The 27,268-nt window shown below is 32.7% G+C and overlaps 1 protein-coding gene across 1 annotated transcript; it reads right to left on the bottom strand.

The window, feature by feature from the left end:
* Positions 1–1,656: 1,656 nt before the first annotated feature.
* Positions 1,657–27,221, bottom strand: LOC132758140 (ankyrin repeat domain-containing protein 29-like). Its single transcript, XM_060749671.1, has 9 exons — positions 27,070–27,221; positions 16,488–16,598; positions 15,323–15,421; positions 13,631–13,729; positions 12,516–12,713; positions 12,117–12,215; positions 11,521–11,616; positions 4,139–4,237; positions 1,657–3,500 (listed from the first exon to the last, which is right to left on the bottom strand). The coding sequence occupies exons 1-9, from the start codon at positions 27,079–27,081 to the stop codon at positions 3,390–3,392; spliced, it is 924 nt and encodes a 307-aa protein (XP_060605654.1). The 5' UTR covers positions 27,082–27,221; the 3' UTR covers positions 1,657–3,389.
* Positions 27,222–27,268: the final 47 nt, after the last annotated feature.

Genomic DNA, 27,268 nt, shown 5'->3' with positions numbered 1-27,268 from the left:
ACAAACATGCAAAATCAATTTAGAAAAGCTGAACAAAAATCTGACAAAAAATAATATTATTTTAATAAGGTGTATCAATAACTACTTTTCACATGATTATGTCTAAGGAGTAGTTCAGCACATTCTTTTTTTGAAAGTAACAATCCAAAAAGTGCAATACACTTCCTTTATCAAGAACACAATGTTACATTAAAAGGGTACAAAGCTATAATCGAATGAAAATATTTCATTAAATCTTTAAACAGTGAAATAATGTTGTTCCATAATGTATGGTTGATTGTTGAAAGAGTTATAAAATTGAATGGCTCTTTTATTTAACACATACATATTATTATATAAACAGAATAAAAAGTTCTGGAACAAGATATTTTGCTTCTATTTTAAGCAGGGTTTTAACTGATTAGCAATGATTTTGTGCATGAGCTATTTGCTCTTTTGGAAGTATACAACATATTTCTTTCATACTGGTATCTTGGAAGTATTCTTTTCAAATTTAAATAAAAATATTTGCGGCAGATATATAGCTTTATACACTTTAATAAGGAATATAATCTGATCTATCATCATGTCACCACATTTAAAAAAACATATAAAATCAAAGACCATACCCGCATTGTTAAACAAGTTACTAATTCTATAAAATAACAAAATAGGAAAAACCAAACTAAAATGAATAGTTATGAAAAAAAAAAATTAAAAATCAACTAAAAGAAATGGGATGGTGATGGAAAAAATAACAAACAACAATAACTTCTATCTACATAATAAAAAGCTTTTTTTCTTAAAAAAAAACAAAATAAATGACATATCACAACACTTTGGATTTTTTTTAAAACAAATCCAACAAAAACAAACATTTAAAATGGCAAGAAAGTATCAAAATAAAATTCTTAAGCCACTTCAAAAACAAATAAAAATGCTTTTTTTGATTTTCTGGAAGAACATATTTGCTACACAAAACCAACATAATGGGTGTGCGACCTGCATGGATCCAGACCAGCCTGCGCATCCGCGCAGTCTGATCAGGATCCATGCTGTTCGCTATCAGTTTCTCTACTTGTTATAGAGTTTGTAAGCGAACTGCATGGATCCTGATCAGACTGCTTGGATGCGCAGGCTGGTCTGGATCCATGCTGGTCGCAAATACATTATATTGGTTTTGTCGTGACGCGGCTTAATTATTTGCTACACAAATATCAAGCAGCTAATATCACTCTAGAATAATTAAGAATTTCATGTAACAACATCAATACTTTTTTTTCTCCAAAAGTTTCACTGTATAACAACAGTGTGTTCTACCTTCAATAGCCTCAGTCTTTAACACTTATTTTTATTTCACTAGTCCACATTTACACTGACACTGGCATTAACACAATATCAAAAGGTGTAATGTGGTTACAACAAAGTCAACTAGGACTTAAGTTTATTACTTCTCAAACAAAAAATACTAAATTTCAAAACTTTCAATATTCAATGTTTAAGATCTTTGTATTTTTATTAACCAAATTGAAATTTTCTGTATTCATATTTACCAAATCAATTATTTCTTTAATTTTAATAAACCAAATATAAAATTTCTGTATCTTTTAAAACCTAGAATTTTGTATCTTTTAAAACCTAGAATTTATCATTTCTAAATTTTATTTAAAAAAAAAAATATTTTTTGTATATTTAAGAACCCGATTCATTTTTTCACTTTCAATTTTTAACAATTATGGTCAAAAACTAAACAAGAATGAAAAAGGACCCCGTATTTATTCTGTTCATCATTAATGCTTAAGACAGATAATTAAAGGGACTCCACTAAGACTTTTAAACATGAAGGGACTATAAACATTTTTTTTCAAGATTTTTGTATAACTGGATGTAGATCTTGACCAGTAACTTGTGTACAAAATTTCAGATCATTCCTTCACTCTATTTCCCAGGGATAATAAATTTCATTGTGCAAATTGACCAGAAATTGGAAAGTGTTGAAATGCTTTTCACTGAAATCAGCCCAAAATTGCCATTAAAAAATTGATTATCAATTTAATACTAAACATATTTATATACTAAGGAGTACATAGATTTCCATTTTAAGTGTACCAGTTGGTTTATAAAAGAAACCTAAATAGAGTCCCTTTAACAGACTAATTTAAATGCAATTACGTGTATATCAATCAAGCAAATACAAGCAAAAAGGATAATAGTTCATAACCGGTTTTGGGGATACTTTAAGTCTCTCTCACTCATTGCGTAGCTTTTTAAAAAATACAATATTGGCACATTATAACAAACAAATCACTAGCCACTAGCACATCTTCAAGCTAGCAAAATGTTATTAATAATATCATATTAAAATAATCCAGTGAAAAACAACAGTACTTAATTGTACATTGGAAAATATCAAGGCTGGAACAAATTTCAAACATAATTTTTAATTAATTATTAACAATTCTTCAACTGTCATTTTGACCCATTTTATGAATTTTAAATATCCTATTCCAAATACAATTTCAAAGCTTTTTAGATTTTACGCAGGAAAGAGTCAAATGAAATGATGTGTTTGAAAATGAAATATTTAATGATGTTGCCTTCAGAAGGCAGGTTAAAAATTCAATTATCAATAACAATAGCTCATTTAACAAACTGAACAGACCTGTGCAAATGGTTTTCTGGTGCATATCACTAAATATGAAGTATATCTATAAATGACTTTATTCTTACAATGATAAAATGAACAAAAACTAAAAAAAAATTTCCCTTTTCTCTATGTTACAATGCTTTTTGCAACACAAATTTTATTCCATGTTTCTAAAGAACACAGGGAAAAATATCATACTTTGTAGGAAAAAAAAACTTTTTCTTTTACATATACTTAAAAAAGGTAAGATGTAATATAGGAAAAAATCACATTTTTAGATATAATAGAAGTGCTTTTCTTTAAAGTCCAAAACTATCTAAAAAAAAAACATGCCAAATACATTTTTATAATATTTTGTCACTTGGATGTCTTTTATTATACAAATGTATTTATATTTTTTTCAAGTTTCAGCCTTATACATTAAAGAATGATTCAGTACCATATATTTTAACTGACTAACTGGCCAAACATTATCACAGATCTTAAAACAGCTTACAGGTATCAACCATGTATGAACTGTACTTACCGTAATTTAAATTTTATACAAGAACGAACACCTTTATCTTAATTTGTATAAAATAGTACCACACTGAGGTAACAAAATTAAAAGAGTCCATTAAAGAAAAAAATGTCCATGTGATGAAATTTCAACAATTAATCGGTATAAATATGTTTTACTTGGAACACAATCTTTTTTTATATCCAGCATGATAATCTCTTTGCATTTTCAGGAATCATCGGAGAGATAAGGAAGAGTTATCTATCATGAATTAGGATCTGCCTTGCCGTTTGTCATCGGAGTGTAACCTTCTATGTATTTTGCAATGTAATCGTACCCAGCTTCTCGAGCCAACTCAGAAGGTGTCTGTCCTTCCTGTATACATAAAATAAAACAAATGAACTTTGAAGTGGCCACATGGCCGAGTGGTTAAAGCAATGGACTAGTAATCTAATGATCGCTAGCCGCATGGGTCCAAACCACGTCAGAGGCAAGTCGTTGTTTCCTTGTGCAAGACACTTTACACTCATTGCTCAGTACTGGTTGGTTCAAGGAACAGATTCGAAAGTGTGCCATAAGCTTAAAGCTTCATACACAATTGATTTAAATAAATTCTGTATAAACCAAAAGAGCATTTGACTTCCAAAACTATACATTGTCACAATAGTAAATAAATAAATCCATGACATTGCATCTGAAACACAAAATATGCAATAAGAAATAGAATCTACAGCCACCGACAAGCTTGGGCCATGCTCCACTTTTTCCCTATTTTCAAAATCAAACATATCTGACTTTTGTTAACTCATAATTTACACCTTATGATAATGTGTCAAAATATATGTAAATTGTTAATATCTATAAAATAAAATTCTTACAGATAATGTCCATGAAATTGATAATTAATTGTTCCAAATGTCATGAAACATTTATCATATTTAGTGAAAATATGTCTGATGCGTTTTCAAAGTTGTCAAATGTACAGTACAGAGAAGTATAACAAATCAACATACCTTATTTTTCATATGTTTATCAGCCCCATATGCCATCAATAATCTACTTATCTTCATATGACCAAATAACGAGGCTGCATGTAGTGGTGTCTCTCCATTCTGTAAAATACACAAACTTAGCCATATACATGTATTTCCCTTTTTTTTGGTTGGAATTTACGTCGCCCAAAACAGTATAAGTCAAATGGTGAGTTTCAAGCTTTACTGGTGAGGGAAGACCTCAGTTGCCCTTTCATAACAAAGTTATAGCCACTTATAGTAAAAATCACACAAAATTTAGACATCTGACCATGAAGGTCAAAATCATTTATGTATAAAGGTCAAGTTTAGTCTGGTCTACTTAATGTCTTGTCCAAAGGGTTCTTTTGGCCAGGCATTAAGACAATACATCCAGAACTAAAAATGTTATGATCAAGGTTTAAGTTTATGGACAAAAAAAAACAACTAAAAACTAAAAAGTTAATTACACAAGAGGGTCATGATAGTCCTGAGTCGCTCACCAGAAACAAATGCTTTTCAGTGTTGGAAATTATTTTTCAAATGAACTTGCTGAAAGGCAAGTCCAGCTCTTTCGGCAAGTTCAGCTCAACTTTAACTTGCCCCTCTAGAAATATACTTTCAAAACACTGCTTGTTTTTTTTCTTTTTCTTCCTAATAAACAATAGGGCCACTAAGAATGCTACAGACAAAGTTTGATGATTGTTCATTAATAATATTAGTAGGAGATGCTGTTCTAAGGTTTTACTATTTTAGCTTTAGCTGCCCCTTAAAGGCGCCAAATTAATATGAGCAAACTTGATAAAAGACTACCCAAGAATGCTACAGACAAATTTTGCTGATCATCCATCATTTAATTTAGTAGAAGATGTTTAAAGGTATTTCTATTTTTAGCTGTAGCGTCCCCTAAAAGGGGCTAATCAAATTAATATGAGCAAACTTGATAAAAGGCTACCTAAGAATGCTACAGACAAAATTTGGTGATCATCCGTCAATTATTTCAGCAGGAGATGATGTTCACAGGTATTTCTATTTTTAGCTTTAGCAGCCCTTAAATGGGACCAATCAAATTAATATGAGCAAACTGGATAAAAGACTACCCGAGAATGCTACAGACAAAGTTTGGTAATAATCCATCAATCATTTCAGTATGAGATGATGTTCACAGATTTTTTTATTTCTAGCTACAAGTGGCCAATCAAATTTATATGAGCAAACATGATTACACTACCTAAGAATGCTACAGACAAATTTTGGTGATCATCCATCAATTAGTTCTGTACAATCAGATTGTTATAGGTATTTCTATTTTTAGTTTAAGCTGCCCCTAAAAGGGGCCAATCAAATTAATATGAGCAAACTTGATTAAGCAAAACCTAAGAATGCTACAAACAAAATTTGGTGATCATCTATCAATTAGTTCTGTAGGAGATGATGTTCAAAGATTTTCCATTTTTAGCTTTAGCAGCCCCTAAAAGTCGACAATCAAATTAATATGAGCAAACATGATTAAACACTACCTAAGAATGCTACATACAAAGTTTGGTGATCATCCATCAATTAGTTCTGTAGAAGCAGATGTTTAAAGGTATTTCTATTTTTAGCTGTAGCGGCCCCTAAAAGGGGCTAATCAAATCAATATGAGCAAATTTGATAAAAGACAACCTAAGAATGCTACAGACAAAGTTTGGTGATTATCCATCGATTATTTAAGTAGGACATGATGTTCAAAGGTTTTTCTATTTTTAGCTCTAGAGGCCCCTAAAAGGGGCTAATCAAATTAAAATGAGCAAATTTGATACAAGACTACCTAAGAATGCTACAGACAAATTTTAGTGATCATCATTTAATTTAGTAGAAGATGTTTAAAGGTTTTTCTATTTTTAGCTCTGTTGACCCCTTAAAGGGGCCAATTGAAATGGCATTAGAAAATTTAAGTGTGACTGCCACAAGTATGCTACAGACCAAATTTCAGGTAATTCTGCCCATCAGTTTCAGAGAAGAAGATGATTGTTGACGCATGATGACGGACGCCGGAGTATCCCCATTTGATACTAATAGCTCACCCTAAACCTTCGGTTCTGGTGAGCTAAAAAATCTGCCCAAATCTTTTTAAAAATATACGATTGTTAATATAATAAAGCCAAGACAACCTGCTCATCCATGCAGTTGAAAAAAGCTTTAATATTGAAATTTGTTGGTAGCTCACTTATTGTATTTGCTACTTCAAATCCCTTATACTTTATGTCACAGGGTTAGGAAAATGTGCAGCCTGACAGGAACTCAAACCTTCGAAATACCGTTCCTCAGCTCTACCGACTGAGCTATCCAACAGCTTACACATTATCTCTAATAAAAAGTGAACAGTTCTGAACCCTAACATTGTATCAACAGTTCCAAACTCAAACCTAAGCAAAGCCGCTACATAAATTAAGCAGGTTATAGCTTACAAAATAGAAAAACATGATAGAGCAACAGAACTGTTAAAATTTCTGACAACAGTACAGTTTCCTGAAACTCTAGATAATTGAACCTTGGTATCCATAAGAAGACAAAGTACTCATTTTTGTAATAGAAACACTAACCAAGACATTATTATATTGCGTTGTGAATGTCATAGTTAAAACTGCAATTCTTGTTTTATAGTTTTGCAAAATCATAATAATGAAACTCAGGGAATTCTTGGACAATAATTCATGGAAATAATTTGAAAATAGCATCAAATATAAAACATGAAATTCATTTCATTTGAATTTATCTCTAATATTAAATATTATATCATTATTTCGCCTTCATTAGTTAAGCGTTTTCAAATGGTAAACAAAGAATTATATAAAAATAGGAGGCATTCAAAAATTCAAACCACAAACAAGCTAATAAGTGAAGAACTTCCTTTTGAAAACATGTAGGAGGAAAATTTGTGAAAAATGTTTTTGTATTGATAAAACACAATTAAGGGCCACAGTTTCTGTTGATAACAAATATAAAATATTTGCGCACATTTATTTACACAGGGCCACAGTATCTGCTGATAACAAATATAAAATATTTGCGCACATTTATTTACACAGGGCCACAGTATCTGCTGATAACAAATATAAAATATTTGCGCACATTTATTTACACAGGGCCACAGTATCTGATGATAACAAATATAAAATATTTGCGCACATTTATTTACACAGGGCCACAGTATCTGCTGATAACAAATATAAAATATTTGCGCACATTTATTTACACAGGGCCACAGTATCTGCTGATAACAAATATAAAATATTTGCGCACATTTATTCATACAGGGCCACAGTATCTGCTGATAACAAATATAAAATATTTGCGCACATTTATTTACACAGGGCCACAGTATCTGCTGATAACAAATATAAAATATTTGCGCACATTTATTTACACAGGGCCACAGTATCTGCTGATAACAAATATAAAAATATTTGCGCACATTTATTTATTACACAGGGCCACAGTATCTGCTGATAACAAATATAAAATATTTGCACACATTTATTTACACAGGGCCACAGTATCTGCTGATAACAATATAAAATATTTGCGCACATTTATTTATACAGGGCCACAGTATCTGCTGATAACAAATATAAAATATTTGCGCACATTTATTTACACAGGGCCACAGTATCTGCTGATAACAAATATAAAAATATTAGCGCACATTTATTTACACAGGGCCACAGTATCTGATGATAACAAATATAAAATATTAGCGCACATTTATTTACACAGGGCCACAGTATCTGCTGATAACAAATATAAAATATTTGCGCACATTTATTTACACAGGGACACAGTATCTGTTGATAACAAATATAAAATATTTGCGCACATTTATTTACACAGGGCCACATTATCTGTTCATAACAAGTATAAAATATTTGTGCACATTTATTTACAAGTAATCAGATGTTCAATGTTATTTTTCTTTGGTCTGGTTCTATGTCACAATCAACACTTTGTTATGGTCAAATGGTGATTTCTTCAGCATATGAGTTGGAGAAAAACGACAGGTACCCCTCTCAGCATTATTTCAGGCACAAGCAGGCACCCACGTAGAACCACCGACCTTCATTGAGCTAGCTGAATATCTACCTAACATAAAAGAATCCAAACTTCCTGGTGGGATTCAAACCCATAGTGATAAGGGGCAAATGGTTGCAAGTCAGCAATCATTATAAACCACTTGGCCACAGAGGCACCCATCTTAGAATAACATAATTGTATTGCAGAATTCTTTGAAATCTAGGAATTCTTCCTGAATATGTCTAATATGACTATAATAGGCACCCAGTAAATATGGGAGGCTGTATCCACTATTACAGATCCTCTTAAGTTGGTCCTTTCATAAAAAGACAAACCTAATTTCTAATGATTCCATGCATTCTACAGTTTATATCTATAGTGTTTAGAATATCAAGCATAACAAATCAAATAAAGACTACACATATAAAGTCTTCCCATAATAAGATTTCATAAGAAGTTTAACCCCTCAAGTAACCTCTCTCACCTGTATAGCAACTGCTACCCCTCTTAGCAACAACCAGCTAAGGGTGTTGCTATACAGGAGTTAAACTGTATTTTGTATTCATCAAAACCCTTCAAATACCTTATTAATGTCATTAATTTATCTCCTACATTGTAACTTCAACAAAACCAGAAAGTCAAATATCTGGAATCATATGACAAACATTGACAACTGCTTAAAGGGACTATACTTAAGATTATGTAACATACCGGGACTGGAAATATTTTTACAATATTTATGTACCATTGATTTTGATGTATGCCTAGACCAATAATTTTTTAGCATATTTTCAGATCATACCCTCTCCTTTCAGAATTATCATTTTTACTTGTGCAAAATGACACATAACTGAAAAGCGTTCTAACACATTTCACTCAAATTGGGCTAAGAATCGCACTAAAAATTAATTTTAATTTAGTTCTGAGCATATTTCTTTATTATCCTTTGCATTTCATTTTCAGCTTCACTTAGTTTAGACTTTTTTTAGCTTATAGAAACACCCTAGAATCCATTCCTGGAACAAACCTGCAATTTAAATTGCATTAAAATTATATTGTGTATGTGTATTATAGTTCTCAGGTATAATGCAGGAGGCAGAAGAAAAGGACAAATTAGAGCTAAGAAGGCTTTAATGCTTTCCAAAATTACATATCAATATAAATTTTAACAAAAAATTAAAAGTTGCCAATTAAGTATACATTAGTGTTAATCCGTGCTGTTCTACAGAAATAAGAAACTTCGACGGAAGCTAAAGAATAGCTACGGATGAATACTAACATACTTAGTGTCAAGCTTTATTTCGCCTTATTATTATTCACTTAATAACGTCACTACACGGTTCTTTGAAGTACTATGAAAAATAGAAGGTGATTATGAACGGGGTTTGATAAAGTATCAACTTTTGTTCTTCTTAAAAATTAACACACACAATTTTTATGATATACAGCGTTTTCACTGGATGACAAATAAAGCTGGACACTAACAAGTGTTGAAGTGTGGCCTCAACATATGACTGAGAGTATGAAAATAAACCGCATTTTCAAATACATGTACAAAGTTTTACGTTGAAATTTCAACATAATTAAAAGTGGGTACCTCAAGAGGATAGACCAATATTGAGAAATAATACTTTTGTGGCATTCTATAGGCAATAATGCAAACTTAATCATTCACAGACATTGAACATACAAATTCAATATGTTTCAAAATTAAACATCATTTTGACCAACATCATTATTAACTGATATTATAAAACTGAAAACATATCTTAAAGACATATCATTCTGTTTTATATATATTTCATTACAAATATATTGCATGTTAGAGAGAAGGTAACTGCGTATGTTGCACACAACAATTTAAGGTTTATCAAGAGCATCGCAAAAGCAATCAAAATATACACCCAAATGTTAATTTGAGCTAATTAAGAGTAGGGACTCTATAATGAAACTAGTCTGAAAAAATGTTTTATCTTAACTATCCTTATGATACTATATGAGCTCTAAGGTGGGGGCAATTTTTACCTTTGGTGCATGATTCAAAAACTTTTAGAGAGGTCCACTAGGCAATGCTATATGCCATATATAGAGGGATAGTATTTATCTACAAAAGATGTGTTTTCCTGTACATTTTTCTACATAAAGCAAGTGAAACCCGGGACAGGGCACATTTTGACCTGTGGATAATGATTAATAAAACTTATGTGAAAATCTACAAAAAGCCAAATATTCAAGTTCCGGGCTTTATAAATGAAGTCTCAAACAATAATACTTAAATGTGTTTTCCTATATAAGTTTATATAAATCATGTGACCCCAGGGTGGGCCAATATTGAACCCAGGGCATGCTTTTATCAGCTTTGCAGAGGGTCACAAGGTAAGGCTTCATGCTAAATACTTTAGCTCTTGGCATTGTAGATTAATAAAGTAAGACTGGAATGTGTTTTCTCCTATAGACTAAATCAAATAATGACCCCATGGGCAGGAGTAATATTGACGGAAAGGGCGTGATTAATATCAGATTTTTAAAGGCCCACAAGGCAATGCTAAATGTCAAATATCTAAACTATAGGTTTATAGTTTCACCAAAATAAGACTTAAATGTGTTTTCCCATACAAAACTGTATAAGTGACTCCTGGGGCAGAGCCAAAATATTATTATTGTAAAGTTAAGAAGTATCAGATGAGTTTTCCCTATATAAGTCTATATACATGTAGATCAAGTGAGCCCTGGGGTGGGGCCAATACTGAGACAAGGGCTAAATCCTTATCAGTTTTGTGAAGATCAATAGCTCAATTTTGATCTCAGGAAGCCCAAAGCTATGTTCTGCATATAGGTTCTAAAGATACAGAGTGGACACAAAATTTTGAAATTGATACAAAATGATCTAGTGTGACCTTGACCTGAGGATGGTCAAACCTGCACATTGCAAATCGTCTCTATGGTTAACATTTCTGCTAAGTAATTTCAATTCCTTTCCACTGGTTCAAAAGATACAGACCGAAACCTGCTAACAGATGTACGGACGTACATCCCGCCAAATGGAATAGAGCGCCATTTCTTCTGTTATTTTCTTTTGATCAATAGAGGGCCAATGGCCACTTACTCTGTTGTTACATAATGAACCATTTGGTTCTCTTTTGTCTTGTTTACAGTGAGATGGACCCTTATCCCCATTTGATCATGGGGACAGACAACCGGCTGCATAAAATCATACGCAAAAATAATTTTGGGGGCGTATAAAAGTAACTGTGTCTACAAACTTTTGTAACCTGCTAGAACTGCTTATCTACCTGTTGATCTTGGGAATACAGACAAAATAATTGTCATACCTTTAATAATCCTACCGAAGATCCATGTTTGAGTAATTCTTCAGCAACTTCTAAATGCCCTTTATGACAAGCCTTGAACAGTGGGGTAGCACCATCCTATAAAATACAGTATTTTGTAATGTTATTTTTTATATATTGTCCAAGTCTAGCATAAATAAAGTCTAATGTTTTCAGATTTACTGATGGCTGGAGACTTGTTTTAGGTATGTATTGTGACCTTGGTAGCACCCCTTACTGTTTTCTAGCGAGACAGTTTCCTTCATAATAGCATAAGGCATGTGCAGCACTTAAATCTACAGTTACATTTGTTAAAGTCAAAATTATTTAAGGTTTCATAGCCACAATTTATTATGCCTTCATGAAATAACAGGAGAAAAAGGGAATGCTGACCAAGCAGTTCAGGTGTCTGCCACTCAAGGGTACAAGTCTGACTTATGGACAAGACCATACTTCATAATATGGCACAAGTACTGGTAAGTGCAAGAAACTAGACTCATGAGTGGTTAAAAGTTTTCATCACAAGCTCAAGTAACTATAATTTAACTAAAGGGAGACAAATATTATTATTTTATTTCACATTGTAACAGCTCACTTACCTCCCTTTCTGTATCAACTTTAGCACCATTGTTCAGTAATTCTCTAACAATATTCAAATGTCCCATCTGTGAAGCTATCCAAAGTGGAGTTGCATTGTCCTGGAAAAAATAAAATACTTTTGCATCAAATTGTGTTAAAAAATATGAAATCAATTCCTTTAGTTGAAGAACTAAATTACTATACAGTGATTTAGATATGTAAAAAATCCCTTTTCATTTCACTTTATTATTTTTAAGTGTATTAAATAATAACGCAAGATGAACTGTGCCATTCTTCATGTTCAGAATCTACAAAAAATAGACCCAAAACTTTAATAAGGAATCAAAACAATTTATGCCAGAAGACATGATTTATAAATCTGTTTATGAGACTCATTTTATAAGATTTTTATATCAAACCTTTCTTTTCACGTCAACTTCAGCTCCATGTTTGATAAGGAAGGAAAGAAGGTGGTTATGTCCATTCTGTGCTGTAATAAACAAGGGCGTAGCTCCATCTACCATTTGGGCGTGTATGTCTGCCCCACGGTCAAGCAGTTCTTTTACTACATCTAAATGATTACACTGACATGCTACAAACAGCGGTGTGCCACCATCCTACAAACAAGACATTCAATATACTGTGTAACCATGGTTCTATTCAAGTTATTTAATTTCAACAAAGAAATAATATCATTTTCAAAGAGTATCATTGTATGCATTTTCATAATGAAAAAGTTCAGTTTGAAAAATAAATACATTTTAGAACATATACTTATATGTTTTAACTCATTACTAACTAAGAAATTCACATGATATTCAACTTCTTGCTCAGCATATGCATTGATGTACATGTAACCATAGAACCTTCAACCACACCAATATTTTGATGTAATACAACATATAATAATACATTGATAAGTTAATATAAAATTGGATAAACTTTATTTTTTGTTTATTTCAAATACTTATATTCACTTACAACTACATGTTTCAGTTTCTACATATACAGTGTTTGTTTGTTTGTTTGTTTCATTTTACGCCTTTTTCCAACAGAATTTCAGTCATATAGGCGGGTAGTTTCCTAACCATCCTTCCTGGAGAGTTACACCAGTACTAGACTACCTTCCTCCGCGCTAAACTACCAAAGCATCTCCCGGGGATCGAACCCACGCCAGAGAGGTAACTGGATTAGAAGTCATCGACTCTAACCCCTCGACCACGGAGGCGGCTACATATACAGTGAAGCCTGATTTCATATTTTTATCAGACGTTTGTTAGTGACCTACTGAGACAAAAAATCCTTTGTTCTTGATGAAGTCAAAATGCCTCTCCATTATCAATAATAACTGCATATAATAAATAAAAGTTTACAAAGTTGTCAAACCAATCTAATTAAGAAACAGCCAGGAATATTTTGACTTTGCCTTAATACAATATTAACTCTAAATATAAGAGAATTAGAGGGTAATTAATGCATTTAGTACCTTTCTTAAAACCAGTCAAATTGACCAATAAACATATAAATAACTTACATAACTAGGTATATCCACTGGTACGTTATTGTCTAACAGTAATTTAACAATGTCCTGAAATCCTCCCTGGGCGGCAAAAAATAATGCACAGGTCCCAGTCTGAAATGATAATAGTATACATGTATATGTAGTTATTAAATTACATAAACATATATATATCATAACAGTAAGACTTAAACTTATGGACACATGATGGTCAATCTGAGGAAAGTAAGCTGAACAATGAGTCAGACCAATTTAAAAACTTAACTTCAGCAATTAGTATTGGTGTTGGTCTCTAAACTGAGGGATCATTTGTTTTGTTTGTTTGTTTGATTGGACTTTACCACACACCAACACAGTATAGGTGACGTTCCAGCTTTACTGGTGGAGGAAGACCTCAGATGCCATTCCTTGCATTATTTCAGGCATGAACGGGCACCTGAGTAGAACCACCGGCGTTCCATAAGCTAGCTGGATAGCTTCCTCACAAGAAAGAATCCAAAGTCCCTGTAGGGATTCGAACCCACAGCGGTGAGGGGCAAGTGGTTTGAAGTCAACGACCTTAACCACTTGGCCACGGACGGCCCCTGAGGGATCATTTGCTCTAGTTTTCTCATATAACACCGATAGTAACAATAAATAAGTCAACGTATTGTGCTTATTTTTGAATTCATAACTGTAAAAGATTGTTTGTACCACCATCACCAAAGTATTCTTAATTCCGGTGTAAGTCTATTCCATTCAGTAAACTAGGTAGTGAGTTCAATCAAGCTTCAAAATGTTTGCCAAAATCAAGCTTAAATAATTGTCTTCATTCTAAATAAGCAAAATGTACTTTTATAATGATAGAAAAAATATGCCGCCATTACATTGATGGTGTTTTTTTTCTTAATGTACACTATCATCTATTATGAAAAATAAACAACTGTAGAAACTTTGAAGCTGACATTTCTAGAATAATCAGAATGGTAAACACTTGCATATTTAATTATTAAACAGCTACAATTATCGAACAAAGAAACTAAATAAATAATTTATTCTTTAAAGAATACAAAATCAATCAAACATTCTATAGAGTTCTTGATAATAACATTTAACATGTGTTATATATCTCCATAAAATGTATCCAGGAAAGTATATTCAGGGCATTTTCACCCTGCATTTCATATAAAGTCCTAAGTGTATCCTAAGTCCTAGGATATAAAACCAACTTAAGAACTACATGTAACTTAAGACAGTTTCAATAAATATATTCTATCTAAAGTGAAGTACCGTAAACTATAGATAAATTCATTCTCCTGAGAAAATATAAGAAAAAACAAAGACCAACCATTTTATTCACAGTGTGTAAATGCCTATCAGCTTTACTATTCAGACCTTAAGAGAGTCATTAGTAGACATTGAAGTCGTTAGTAAGGACATTTTCTTTGAAACACAAAATTGTCTTTTTATAAGTCTTAATACTGACTTCATACATAGGACTTTCTCAGAACCCAATATAAGGGCCTATTCCAAATCTGAACCATACGTTTTCTTCACAGGGACTCGGCACAGTGTTTGGATAGTGTAAGAAAAAAATTCTAGAACAAAAAAAACTGTATATAAAGTATATATTTTTTCCAGAATTACTATCTAAAATATCCTAACACTGTGCCGAGTCCCTGCGTTGTTTTTTTTTAATTAAAGAAAATTTAAAAAAAAATATATTACCAATCTCCTTGCAGCACCATCAGCACCATTTTTCAGTAACTCCTTCACACATTCTATATGATTATTGGCCGCAGCAAGAATCAATGGTGTCGTACCTTCCTGAATGACCAAAAAAAAAAAGGGTTATTACATGTATGAAATGATGTCGCAATATTTTGTCAAAACAAGCATTTATTGCTGTAAAATTCTCTAGACAGTTAAGAGAGTTGTATAGAAACATGGCATACTCATCCATTATTGATAAAGAGTTGTTATAACATTGAACTGGTGTTTACATATGTAATTTAACAATTAAGAACTTGGCAAATTGCCCCCAACTGTCAAGTCAATTTTTTATTTTTGGTAATATACATCATTATCTGAAACAACATTTGAGCCGCGTCATGACAAAACAAACATAGTGGGTTTGCGACCAGCATGGATCCAGACCAGCCTGCACATCCCCGCAGTCTGATCAGGATCCATGCTGTTCGCTATCAGTTTCTCTACTTGTAAAACAGTTGGTAAGCGAACAGCACGGGTCCTGATCAGACTGTGCGGATGCGCAGGCTGGTCTGGATCCATGCTTGTCGCAAACCCACTATGTTGGCTTTGTCGTGATGCGGCTCATTTCATATCCTGATGAAGGCTTGAGAAAGACTGAAACCTAAAGAATCTATAATAAATATTGTATGAGAGTTAACTTTAGTTTTAAGCAATTGAACTTTCTTGGGTTGTATGTCAAGGCACACGGACACCGAAAAAATTGTTCTACATGTAAGGCATCTTTCTCTGGATAAAGACCTCAGATGCCCATTCATTCATTATCTTAGGCATGCAGGCACCAGAAATTAAGAAGCACTAAATTTCAATAAATTGAATAAATTGATACATGTACATGTATCTCCCTCATATCAAAAAATATCCAAAATCACTGTCAAGATTCAAACCACCAGTCATGAGGGGAATGTTGTTTTTTTTTAAATCACACAGTGACTTAAATTACTTGGCCACAGAAGCTACAACAAAGAAATACTAAATACTACATGTTCTTAAATAACTCAAGTTTTACTTCCAGTCAAAACCAAGATTTAAATGCAACATTACTCAAAACTCAATGGTCTAAAAAAAAACAAGTTCAAGCAATATTTCAAGTACAAAAACTTGGAAGCACAAATATACTTACTTTATCTTTGCAATCAACATGAACTTTTCCAGAGTCAAGGACTTTTTTCAGCTGTTCGAAGTTGCCTTGTAAGGCTGCTAAATGAAGCTGCTGATCTGAGGGAGTTTCTTTCTGTAATTTTAAAACAGATTAAAGTATTGATACCAATATCAAATAAATTTCTACAACATAACTTTCTATGACAAAGTGATGCTTTGATGTATGAAGTGATTGTTTCATACTTTAATTCATTGTTGATAGTTTTTCTCACAGAAATAAAAAGCATACAATTATGTAATAAGTTAATGACATTAATGTAAATGAAACATTCACAGGAAAAAATATTAACTGCATAATTAAATTTCTTTTTTAATAATTATAGCCTACTTATTTTTATATGTATCACAGTTATCCTTTATCAAACTAATAGTGAAGGAAATAAAACATTTTGATAAACAAAATACATGCATGCTGTCAAAGTACTCTTTGATTGATATACATGTACTTAGTATATGAACTTGCTGTCAATATTTTGCTCCAAACCAAGGCTTCAAACAAGTATCCTGTTTTCCATAAAAGTTTGATAAGGCATGGTTGTGTTGTATGTCACACAGATACTGCTAAGGTTTAAAGGTCATTCAGCAAATAATACTTGTGGCAGAAAATCATGCATTTGCATGTACCTTGCATATCATTTCTTAAACAAGCAGACACTTTTGTAGACAAATAAACCTTTCATAATGTAGCTGGATAGCTTTGTATCATTGAGGACTGATACTTCCTTTGTGTCATATTGTGTGATTCCAACCAACACAAGTTTGGGGTTAAAGATAATATTAAAGACAAAAACATAACAACTCAGTTGCCACAAGCATGCAGACTCCACAATTATTTATTCATTTTATCATGTTCATTATCAAGAAACATAATCTGATTAATGTTCTTTGCAAAAAACTGTTGGAAAAGATCTGCAGAAGAATTTTGCAAATAAACCTTGGGCAACAAAGTTCAATTTTTTTGGATCGCTTAGTAATGAATATTCATGTTGCACACATGACAGCATAGTGCATATACATGTACAAACATGTGTACAATGTATATGCACTATGTATATGAGCCGCGTCATGACAAAACCAACGTAATGCGTTTGCGACCAGCATGGATCCAGACCAGTCTGCGCATCCACACAGTCTGATCAAGATCCATGCTGTTCGCTTACAAATCCTATAACAAGTAGAGAAACTGATAACGAACAGCACAGATCCTGATCAGACTGCACGGAAGTGCAGGCTGGTCTGGATCCATGCTGGTCGCAAACGCACTATGTTGGTTTTGTCATGACGCGACTCATATATTCCTGTCAGCAAAGAGTGATAAATCACCATAAGTCCTTACATTATACAAACCATCACCCTAATAATCTTTGAAAAAGGCAAAAACACAAAATCATGGAAAACATAAGGCCTCAACAAAAATCTATAAAATGGGAAATTTCGCCACAGTAAACTACAATGTAGCTAAATAATATATCTTTGCAACAGCCGAATTATGAATTTAGGATAAATTGTTGACAATATTCATGGAAATTAAGGTCAATTATGCAAGATCTTGGGAGGAAAAAATCTAGAGAAAAACCTGCATACCTACATTGTATATGACTGTGTTAAAACAGAAAAGTAAATCATCAACTTCAACTCAAATAAATATAAAATCAAGATTATACATTGTAAGCCTGACAATGCTGGAACTGAAACTGTAAAACATTTGCCATTAATGTAGTACCTGTGAGGCCTGTCATTAAATTAAAATTGATAATGGACTGTTTCAAAAACAAAACTGGAGAAATCCATTAGTAATAAGAGTTGATCTATATTGATAAGCTTTTCTTACATAAACATAAACAAGAGGGCCATGATGGCCCAAAGTCGCTCACCTGTATATAGGCCCCCGGAGCGGGGCCAGTTTAAACCCCAGCGCTTTTATTTGAACAAACTTGGTTGACACCCATTAGAAGATGTTTCATGCTAAACATCTAAGGTTTAGCTTATTGGGTTTTTTAAAACAAGATTATATAAGTATATATATATATGTATGTATATATATAATATGTATATATCTAAAAAAAAAGTCGAGCTAATGAATGAACCCCGGGGCGGGGCCAATTTTGACCCCAGGGCTCTTATTTGAACAAACATGGTAGACATCCATTAGAACATGTTTCGTGCTAAATATCTTAGCTCTAGCTCCTTGCATTCTTTAAAAGAAATTTTTTTAAGTTTTTACTATATGCATTAAGAGGTTAATACACGGCAAGAGAGGGCCGGAAGGTGATAATCGGCCCGCAAAATGAATAATGGACCTGAGGGCTTTAGCCCGAGGGCCATTATTCATTCAGGGCCGATTATCACCTTCCGGCCCTACTCTGACGTGTATTAATGTCTTTAATACACTTGGTAGATCTAATAGTAGCATTTTTAAAAAAAGAATAAAAAAAAAAACAAAACAACAAATAGAAATCTACTTTGAAGTTCTTGTGTTCTGTACGTTTACTGTTTGTGTGTTCAAAGAAGCAAGTTTTATTTTCATTTTTTTTTTCGGATTGAATTTGTCGTATTATTTCTTCAAATTCCAACAGTAACAAAACTGTGTTTGTACTAAATACGATGTGCTGTCAACCTACTTTCACTTTTACAGTTAACTGTTTCATGACGTAAAAAATGACGTCATTGTTTCAGTTTGTGCACATGCACATGTTCTGCGGGCTAATAACTAGTTCTCGGCCCCGGGCCGCAAACTCATAATAGGTCACTTGACACTCATAATCAGTTGAAATCATAGGCAATTTTGTTACTATATATAGTAACAAGTGTATTAAATAGGGAAAATCAATGACCCCCTGGGGCGGGGCCAATTTTGACCCAAGGGCTTTTATTTGAACAAACTTGGTAGACACCCATTAGAAGATGTTTCATGCTAAATATCTTAGCTCTAGCTCTTTGGGTTCTTTCAAAGAAGATTTTTTAAGTTTTTACTATATACATATAGGGAAAATCAATGACCCCCAGGGCGGGGCCGATTTTAATTCTAGGAACGAAATTTGAACAAATTTGGTTTTGGACCTATAGATGATACCATAGACCAAATATCAAAGCTCTAAGCCATTTACTTTCAGACCAGAAGATTTTTCAAGTTTTCACTATATGTATATAATGAAAATCAATGACCCCCGAGGGCGGGGCCAATTTTGACCCGAGGGCCATTATTTGAACAATCTTGGTAGAGGTCTACCACACAATGTTTCATGCCAAATATCTTACCTGTAGCCTTTGCCAATTCAGAGAAGATTTTTTTATGTTTTACTATATACATATTAGAAAAACCTATGACCCCCCGGGGCGGGGCCAATTTTGACACTAGGGACAAAATTTGTACAACTTTGGTATTGGACCTTCAGATGATACCATAGACCAAATATCAAAGCTCTAGGCCATTTACTTTCAGACCAGAAGATTTTTCAAGTTTTCACTATATGTATGTAATGAAAATCAATGACCCCCCGGGGCGGGGCCAATTTTGACCCTAGGGCCATTATTTGAACAATCTTGATAGAGGTCTACTACACAATGTTTCATGCCAAATATCAAATCTGTAGCCTTTGCCAATTCAGAGAAGAAGATTTTTTTAGATTTTACTATATACATATAAGGAAAAACCTATGACCCCCCGGGGCGGGGCCAATTTTGACACTAGGGACAAAATTTGAACAACTTTGGTAGAGGACCCATAGATGATACCATATACCAAAAATCAAAGCTCTAGGCCATTTAGTTTCAGACCAGAAGATTTTTCAAGTTTTCACTATATGTATGTAATGAAAATCAATGACCCCCCAGGGCGGGGCCAATTTTGACCCTAGGGCCATTATTTGAACAATCTTGATAGAGGTTTACTACACAATGTTTCATGCCAAATATCTAATCTGTAGCCTTTGCCAAATCAGAGAAGAAGATTTTTTTAGATTTACCTATAGACATATTAGGAAAAACCTATGACCCCCTGGGGGGGAGCCAATTTTGACACTAGGGACAAAATTTGAACAACTTTGGTAGAGGACCCATAGATGATACCATATACCAAAAATCAAAGCTCTGGCCCATGTACTTTCAGACAAGAAGATTTTTTAATTTTGTGTTTTATGAAATCCTTTTCTGGCCCTGTGACCTACATATATGCAACAGACCGGAACCATTTGAACAACTTTGAAAGGGGACCACCCAAGGATCATTTCTGTAAAGTTTGGTTGATGTGCAGTCATTGGTTTCAGAGGAGATGTTGTTTATGTGAAAAGTTGACGACGCACGACGACGGACGACGGACACAGGGCGATCACAATAGCTCACCCTGAGCATTGCTCAGGTGAGCTAAAAATACTACTTAAACTTACATAAATCAATGTAGTGTTTTTCATTAAACATACATGTAGGAACCTTTATATTTAACTTAACATGTGATATCAAACTTTAACTTTGGATTGCAATATTAGCTGTAATATTTATATACATGTAACTTGTATTGTACATAAAACCAAAACAAAACATAGGGTATTTAAATAAATGAAGCTAAATGAAGCCAGGTTAATACATAACAAAAATACATATTGACAGCTTAGCAATGAAAAAAATTGTATCCGCCCCATTCCTATATAAGGCAGTTATAATAATCTTTAAATGTTTATAATCTCTGACCAAAAATTATAGCATTACCTCTCCTGTAAGTGACTCAAGAATGCCACTGAACAACTTTAAATTCAAAAACAATTTTAAGATCAATATATATACATATTAGCTTTTTTGCAAGCAGTTTTGAACTTGATTTTGACAAAATAAAGGTATTTCAAGACATTTGATATGTACATTACATTTTGTACATCAAGATATACATTTGTATGTCCAAATCTTGTGTTGTACCATATAAATGAGCCGTGCCATGAGAAAATGGTCATAATGGGTTTGCGACCAGCATGGATCCAGACCAGTCTGCGTATCCACACAGTCTGATCAGGATCCATGCTGTTGGCTATCAGTTTCTCTACTTGTTATAGGGTTTGTTAGCAGACAGCATGGACCCTGATCAGACTGCGCGGAGGAGCAGGCTGGTCTGGATCCATGCTGGTTGCAAACGCATTATGTTGGTTTTGTCATGGCTCGGCTCAAATAATCTTTGAAAATGGTACTTGGAGCAATACTTGGAGCAAAACCTAAGTTTTTATGTTATTAGGCTTTTTTTGTCTTCTGTGGAGCTGGCCTTTAACATCTATATTTTCTCCCCTACACTTTTTATTTTCCTAGCCACAAGAGGCAGAATTCTTAAGAAACAACAGCAGAAGTTTTGTATTCATTTTTACATAAAACTAGATATTATTCATCCAAGTGACATCAGGGAATAATCTGTCACAAAAAAGTTTTGAATTTGCTTTTTACAAGTCTGCAAGAAATAGTACATCACTTTGCACATAGAAAATCTTAAAGCTGGTATATACATGTCAGAATGATTTATAATTATATTTATCTTAAAGGGACTCCACTAATGGGACTGGAAATATTTTTTCCAGATTTATGTACATATGTATCATTTGAAATAGGTCTTAACCAATAACTACTGTATATACAATTTTCTCTCGTAGACATACATGTAAAATATTATTCTGTCAGTCTGTGCCAAATGCCTATTATACAGTTTTATACCTTTCATAAGATACTTTTTTTTTGTCATTTTTCCAAAACATGAAGTATTAAAGTATACATTGGTGCAGGAAATAATTATGTATATTATGTAATACAAATGTATAACTAATGTTACATTAGTATATAATGTTGGCATGTCAATAATGAAAATGCCCCAAGGAAAACACCTACATGTAATGCATTTATATCATTATTTTATCGTTACTAAATTTTACTGCTGTTAATAAAGATAATTGCCAGAGATCTGAAAGTTCATTGATTCAGCCCAAAGAAAAATGACAATATATTGATATTGGATGACAAGTATTGATATTGATATATTAATTTATTATATTATATACTTATAAATGAAATATTGAGAAATATTGATGAAATAAAATGCGTATTTTCATTTTCGTATTTTCACTGTAACCATTTATTTTTCACTGCAGTCATATTTTCCGTATTTTCACTATTGTCTTTGCCGGACTACTTTCTTTTAAATTCTGCCAGTACACAAAATTTAAGAGAAAGTCTTTTAAATTTTAATGTCAAAAAAGAGAAAAATGTATATAATAAACAGAAAATTCAAGTATTTTTTATAAATACATGATTTATTTTCATCTTGTGGCATGAAAATTACCATATTTCACTCGTGGCTACCGCCACTCATGAAATATTTATTTTCATACCACTCGATGAAAATAAATCATGTATTTATAGAAAATTTGAATATCCTCTATATAGTTATCACTATAAAAATTTATTTTTCACTGCAGTGAAACATATTTTCCATAATTTCACTGGTGTCTTGTCGAACTACATTCTTCTGAATTCAGGCAATACATTAAATTAAGGGGAAGCATATTTTTCTGGTCCTAAGGGATCATTGATGCCAGCACTTTTAAGTGTTGAGAATTGGTTAGTGCTCAAGCCGATGCTAGGGGGCATGAGGGATGTTCCACTTTTTCATTATCCCTCATGTACAGACTTAATCAAATGGAGTCTGCAATTTTCATGTAATTTTGTTGTGATTAATGCTTTTGAGGGATCATTTTGTTTCCAGATTTTTATACTTCACAAGACACAACAGCAGGTGTCAAGTGCCATATGGCATCTGTAAAAAGTTGCCCTACTAAACTTCCGTGTTGTTGTATTTTTCTGGTCCTTTGGGATCACTGATGCCAGATCATAAAGTGTTGAGAATTGAGTACCACTCAAGCCGTTGATAGGGGTCGTGAGGGATGTTGCACTTTTCATTATCCCTCATGTACAGACTAAATCAAACCAAGTCTGCAATTTTCATGTAATTTTGTTGTGATTAATGGTTCAGAGGGATCACTTTGTTTCCAGATTTTTTTTCAAAGTGTAATGTCAAAAAGAGAGAAAAATTATATCTATCTTTATTTTATTTTCTCTTATGTGAAATTTGATTTAAGTAGATAATCAGATACAGACTTAAATAAATCAATAAGTATGTGATAGTTTACATGATTTTTAATTGATACATCATTATATGACCACCAAATGATATAATAACTAGAAATGTGTCCATAGGACACGGGTGCCCCCACACTCCACTGCTTTGTCAATCTTATGACTTTAGGTAAAATATTTTTTTAGGCTACATGATTGTGCCACAAGTTGAAAACTAAAAATCGTTTACTAAGTCAATGGCAAGAGCTTTACAAATACTGAATAAATCCACAAGCAAACCCTAAGGTGCATAAGAATAAGGCTGACCAACATTCTTGTAACCTTTCAGACCTACAGGTCAAATATTTTTTTAGTTATACTAATTTATCAAACAAATTTATACTAAGTCAAGGGCAATAACTCTAACAAAACTGAAAAAAAAACACATGCAAAACCCTAGGTGTATAGCTTCAGTGATGTTGATCATTATTCCTGTAAAGTTGGTTGATTCTAACTCAAGCACTCAAGGAACAAATAACACAACATAATGGAACGGTTTTCACTAAGTCAAGGGCAATAAATCTGACAAAACAGAATAAATCCACAAGTGAAACCCCAGGTGCACAACTTCACATCCTGAGCAACATTTCTATAAAGTTGCATGACACTAGGTCAAATGCTTTTTGAGTTACGTGTGACACAAGTTGAAAATTATAAATTTTTATGAAGTCAAGGGCAATAACTCTAAAAATACTAAATATATTCACACGAATATACCCATGTGCACAACTTCACATGCTGAGCAACATTTCTATAAAGTTTCATGACTCTAGGTCAAATACTTTTTGGGCTACGTGCGACACAAAAGCGAACAGACGGACGGACAAGGGTAAATCTAAATAACACCCTAAAGTGGGGGCTCAAAAATATACATATTAGATGCTACAGTTATAGTTTAAAAAGGTGAAGACCCATGTCTTACTCTATAGCTTTTGCTCATATTAAAACACTTAGAAACATAAAAATTCAAAAAAGTCTACAATGTATTGTCATGCCTTTCAAGCTTTAATCCAATTTACTTTTTATTTCATGCTCAATCATAATAACAAAAACTCTCAAACAAAGTAATTATGACTTTAAAATAAAATACAAACAACAATCTATTTTTTCTTTAGTATCCGCTTGATACTGGTTAACTAAAGCACTTTACAGATTGATTCTAAATTTTTAAACAGAAAAATATATTTGTACATGCTGACTTTTAGCCCATTTAAATGCCTGGATTCAATTAGCCAATTAGATTTTGCACACTGTGTCACAGCCATTTGTTTATCTGCTGCATAAAGGATTTACATTTAATTAAATAAAAGGATTTAATAATGATTTTTCTGATGTGACAGTTTAATTATGTCATTAAAAGGCATAAATTTATTTTTTTATTTTTCCCTATGAATAGGTAAAAATTAATGTATTTAAATGCTAACTAACGTGTTTTAACCTTTCACAAGAAAGCTTTGGGGAACATGAGTTTATGAGCAATTACAAAATCACGTTGATTTGCCAAGAAGTAAAGATATTTAAAAGCAACATCACTTAAAGTTTAATTTATAGCGCACTAACAAAGTTCTATGCTCCTGCTTTTATGAATAAATTATGCAAATGAGTCAGGTTGAGCCACCATGTTGGAGTTTCGGTAAGCATGTTGAAAATCGCTACCTGTTTGTTTTGAAAGCTCGTCCTAACTTACAGTTTCCTTTATTTATTTTAATGTAGGAAAACTTGGTTTTGTTTGATTGCATATTGAATGACAGGTATTACAAAATAAATATAATGAAAATCGATCAATAAATAATTGTATACCAGCGTTATAAAGTCAATTTAATTGTCAGAATAATAAGGTTCTGTTGCAGGGTATCGGTAAAAGACTGCCTTTTTTCCCGTTTTTGAAATTTATTTGAACACGGAGACAATTTTACTCAAACAGGTTTATGAATATACTTTACGTTGCAACCGAGTTTACTGTGTGTCCATTCCTTATTTAAATTGTCTGAGAAGTTAAATCTGTTTGTTTACATGAAAATGTGTACCGTCATTTTGACCGACTGGAATAAAAACTACCATGACGGTGATAATACCGGATATGTAATGAAGATTACACCGTGTAGTGCAAAGTTTTGGACATTATCTTAAAATTAACACTTACGTTGATCCTGTCAGCAAAATTGAAACCGAAAGTAGTGGTTGTTCAAAAATTTAATCGAATAAAATGGGTGGGATTTAACCACCGCTCATTACCTGTGCGAACGTATTGTTTACATCCGGTCGTAGCATAGGGTAAGACTAAGAGTGCAAACTTTGTTAGTATAGCGTATGATACAGGACTTAGCAACATCAACACAGAGAGCCTGAACTGGGCCACATTTTCAAGCTTATTGTAATATCTATAGGTATCACACAATACATTAATGTTATATTTATACATGTAACAGTAAACTGCAAAATGACATGAACCCCCTACCATGCCATGGTCATGATTATCTTCTTTAACTTATTCGCATACAAATAAGTGTATTAAGACTGACAAAATCATTGTCCTGTTCACAGACTGGGTATCAAGATGATCTTATATGACAGGAATTTACTATTTTGCCATAATGATTTCCTAACACTTACAGCCTACTGTAGTCAACACATGTATAAATTTTGCAAAAATTTATGGATTATTTACCAGGCTGGTGAAATTGCCAGATCGGGCTTAAAATGAAAAAATGTAATTTCTCAAAAACAGTCAAAGATATTGCTTTTAAACTTGTGATATATCTTAGGCATTATAATTAGATAGACTTAAACAAATGTTACATTTTTTATTATGAGAAATACGAATTTCACATCACTTTTTTCATTTTTATATGGTCCAATTTTTTTAAGTCCATAAACACATCTTTTGCATTTGCCTTTTTCCTCAAATCTGGATTATTTTGCATCTTGGGTATCTCTTCTAATGCGCCAGCACCTTAAATTTCTGTATTGTATGCTGTATTTTTAATTGCATAACAATTGTTGACCACACTCACCCACAGGGGTTACATGTTTTTTCTAAAAAAAAATTACACAGATTAGAACTGCCATAATTTACATGATGGCGCATTCAAATGAATATATCTGATCATATAAAACTCAAAATTCAATTGGAATTCATTTTAAAAAGTCATGTTCTTGGACTTTGAAAATTTTAGCTGCTTAAAATCCAACAAAGGCAAAATATTCTTGTGTAATAACTAAAATTCATTTAATTTTAGTTCTTATACATCACAAATTAGGTAGGAAATAATATGCTTTAAAAAGGTAAAAATAACTTTGATACTTTCCAAGAAATGTGCAATTTTCATTTTAAGCCCGATCTTGCAATTTCACCAGCCTGTTTACGAGATAAAATATATGCATTTTATGCAACATCTATTTACCTTTAACGACATGTCGGCCGCAAAATGAAATTTTCAAAATTTTCCGACAAATTCTAAAGAAGCAGTCTATGATATTGCGGGACAATTTTACTATTTTGCTGACTTTCTTCCAAATTAGGGACACATATTTCTCCCGGAAATGAACAGTTATTTCCCTTCGCTGTCAAATTATTATTCCAAAGATTTTTACTAACCCAAA

The sequence above is a fragment of the Ruditapes philippinarum genome, unplaced genomic scaffold (genome assembly GCF_026571515.1).
Source record: "Ruditapes philippinarum isolate M1 unplaced genomic scaffold, ASM2657151v2 ctg680_1_1_1_1, whole genome shotgun sequence".
Classification (NCBI taxonomy): Eukaryota; Metazoa; Mollusca; class Bivalvia; order Venerida; family Veneridae; genus Ruditapes; species Ruditapes philippinarum.
Note: the sequence above shows the minus strand (reverse complement) of the source record. Positions and strands in the feature narration are given on the sequence as shown.

What these genes read in the sequence shown, in the direction of transcription:
- LOC132758140 (XM_060749671.1), bottom strand. An exon ending in CAGTGGATATACCTAGTTAT is followed by an intron (nt 12,714 to 13,630) that starts GTAAGTTATTTA and finishes TCTTGTTTGTAG; the next exon opens with GATGGTGGCACACCGCTGTT. An exon ending in CTTCGGTAGGATTATTAAAG is followed by an intron (nt 4,238 to 11,520) that starts GTATGACAATTA and finishes TGTATTTTACAG; the next exon opens with AATGGAGAGACACCACTACA.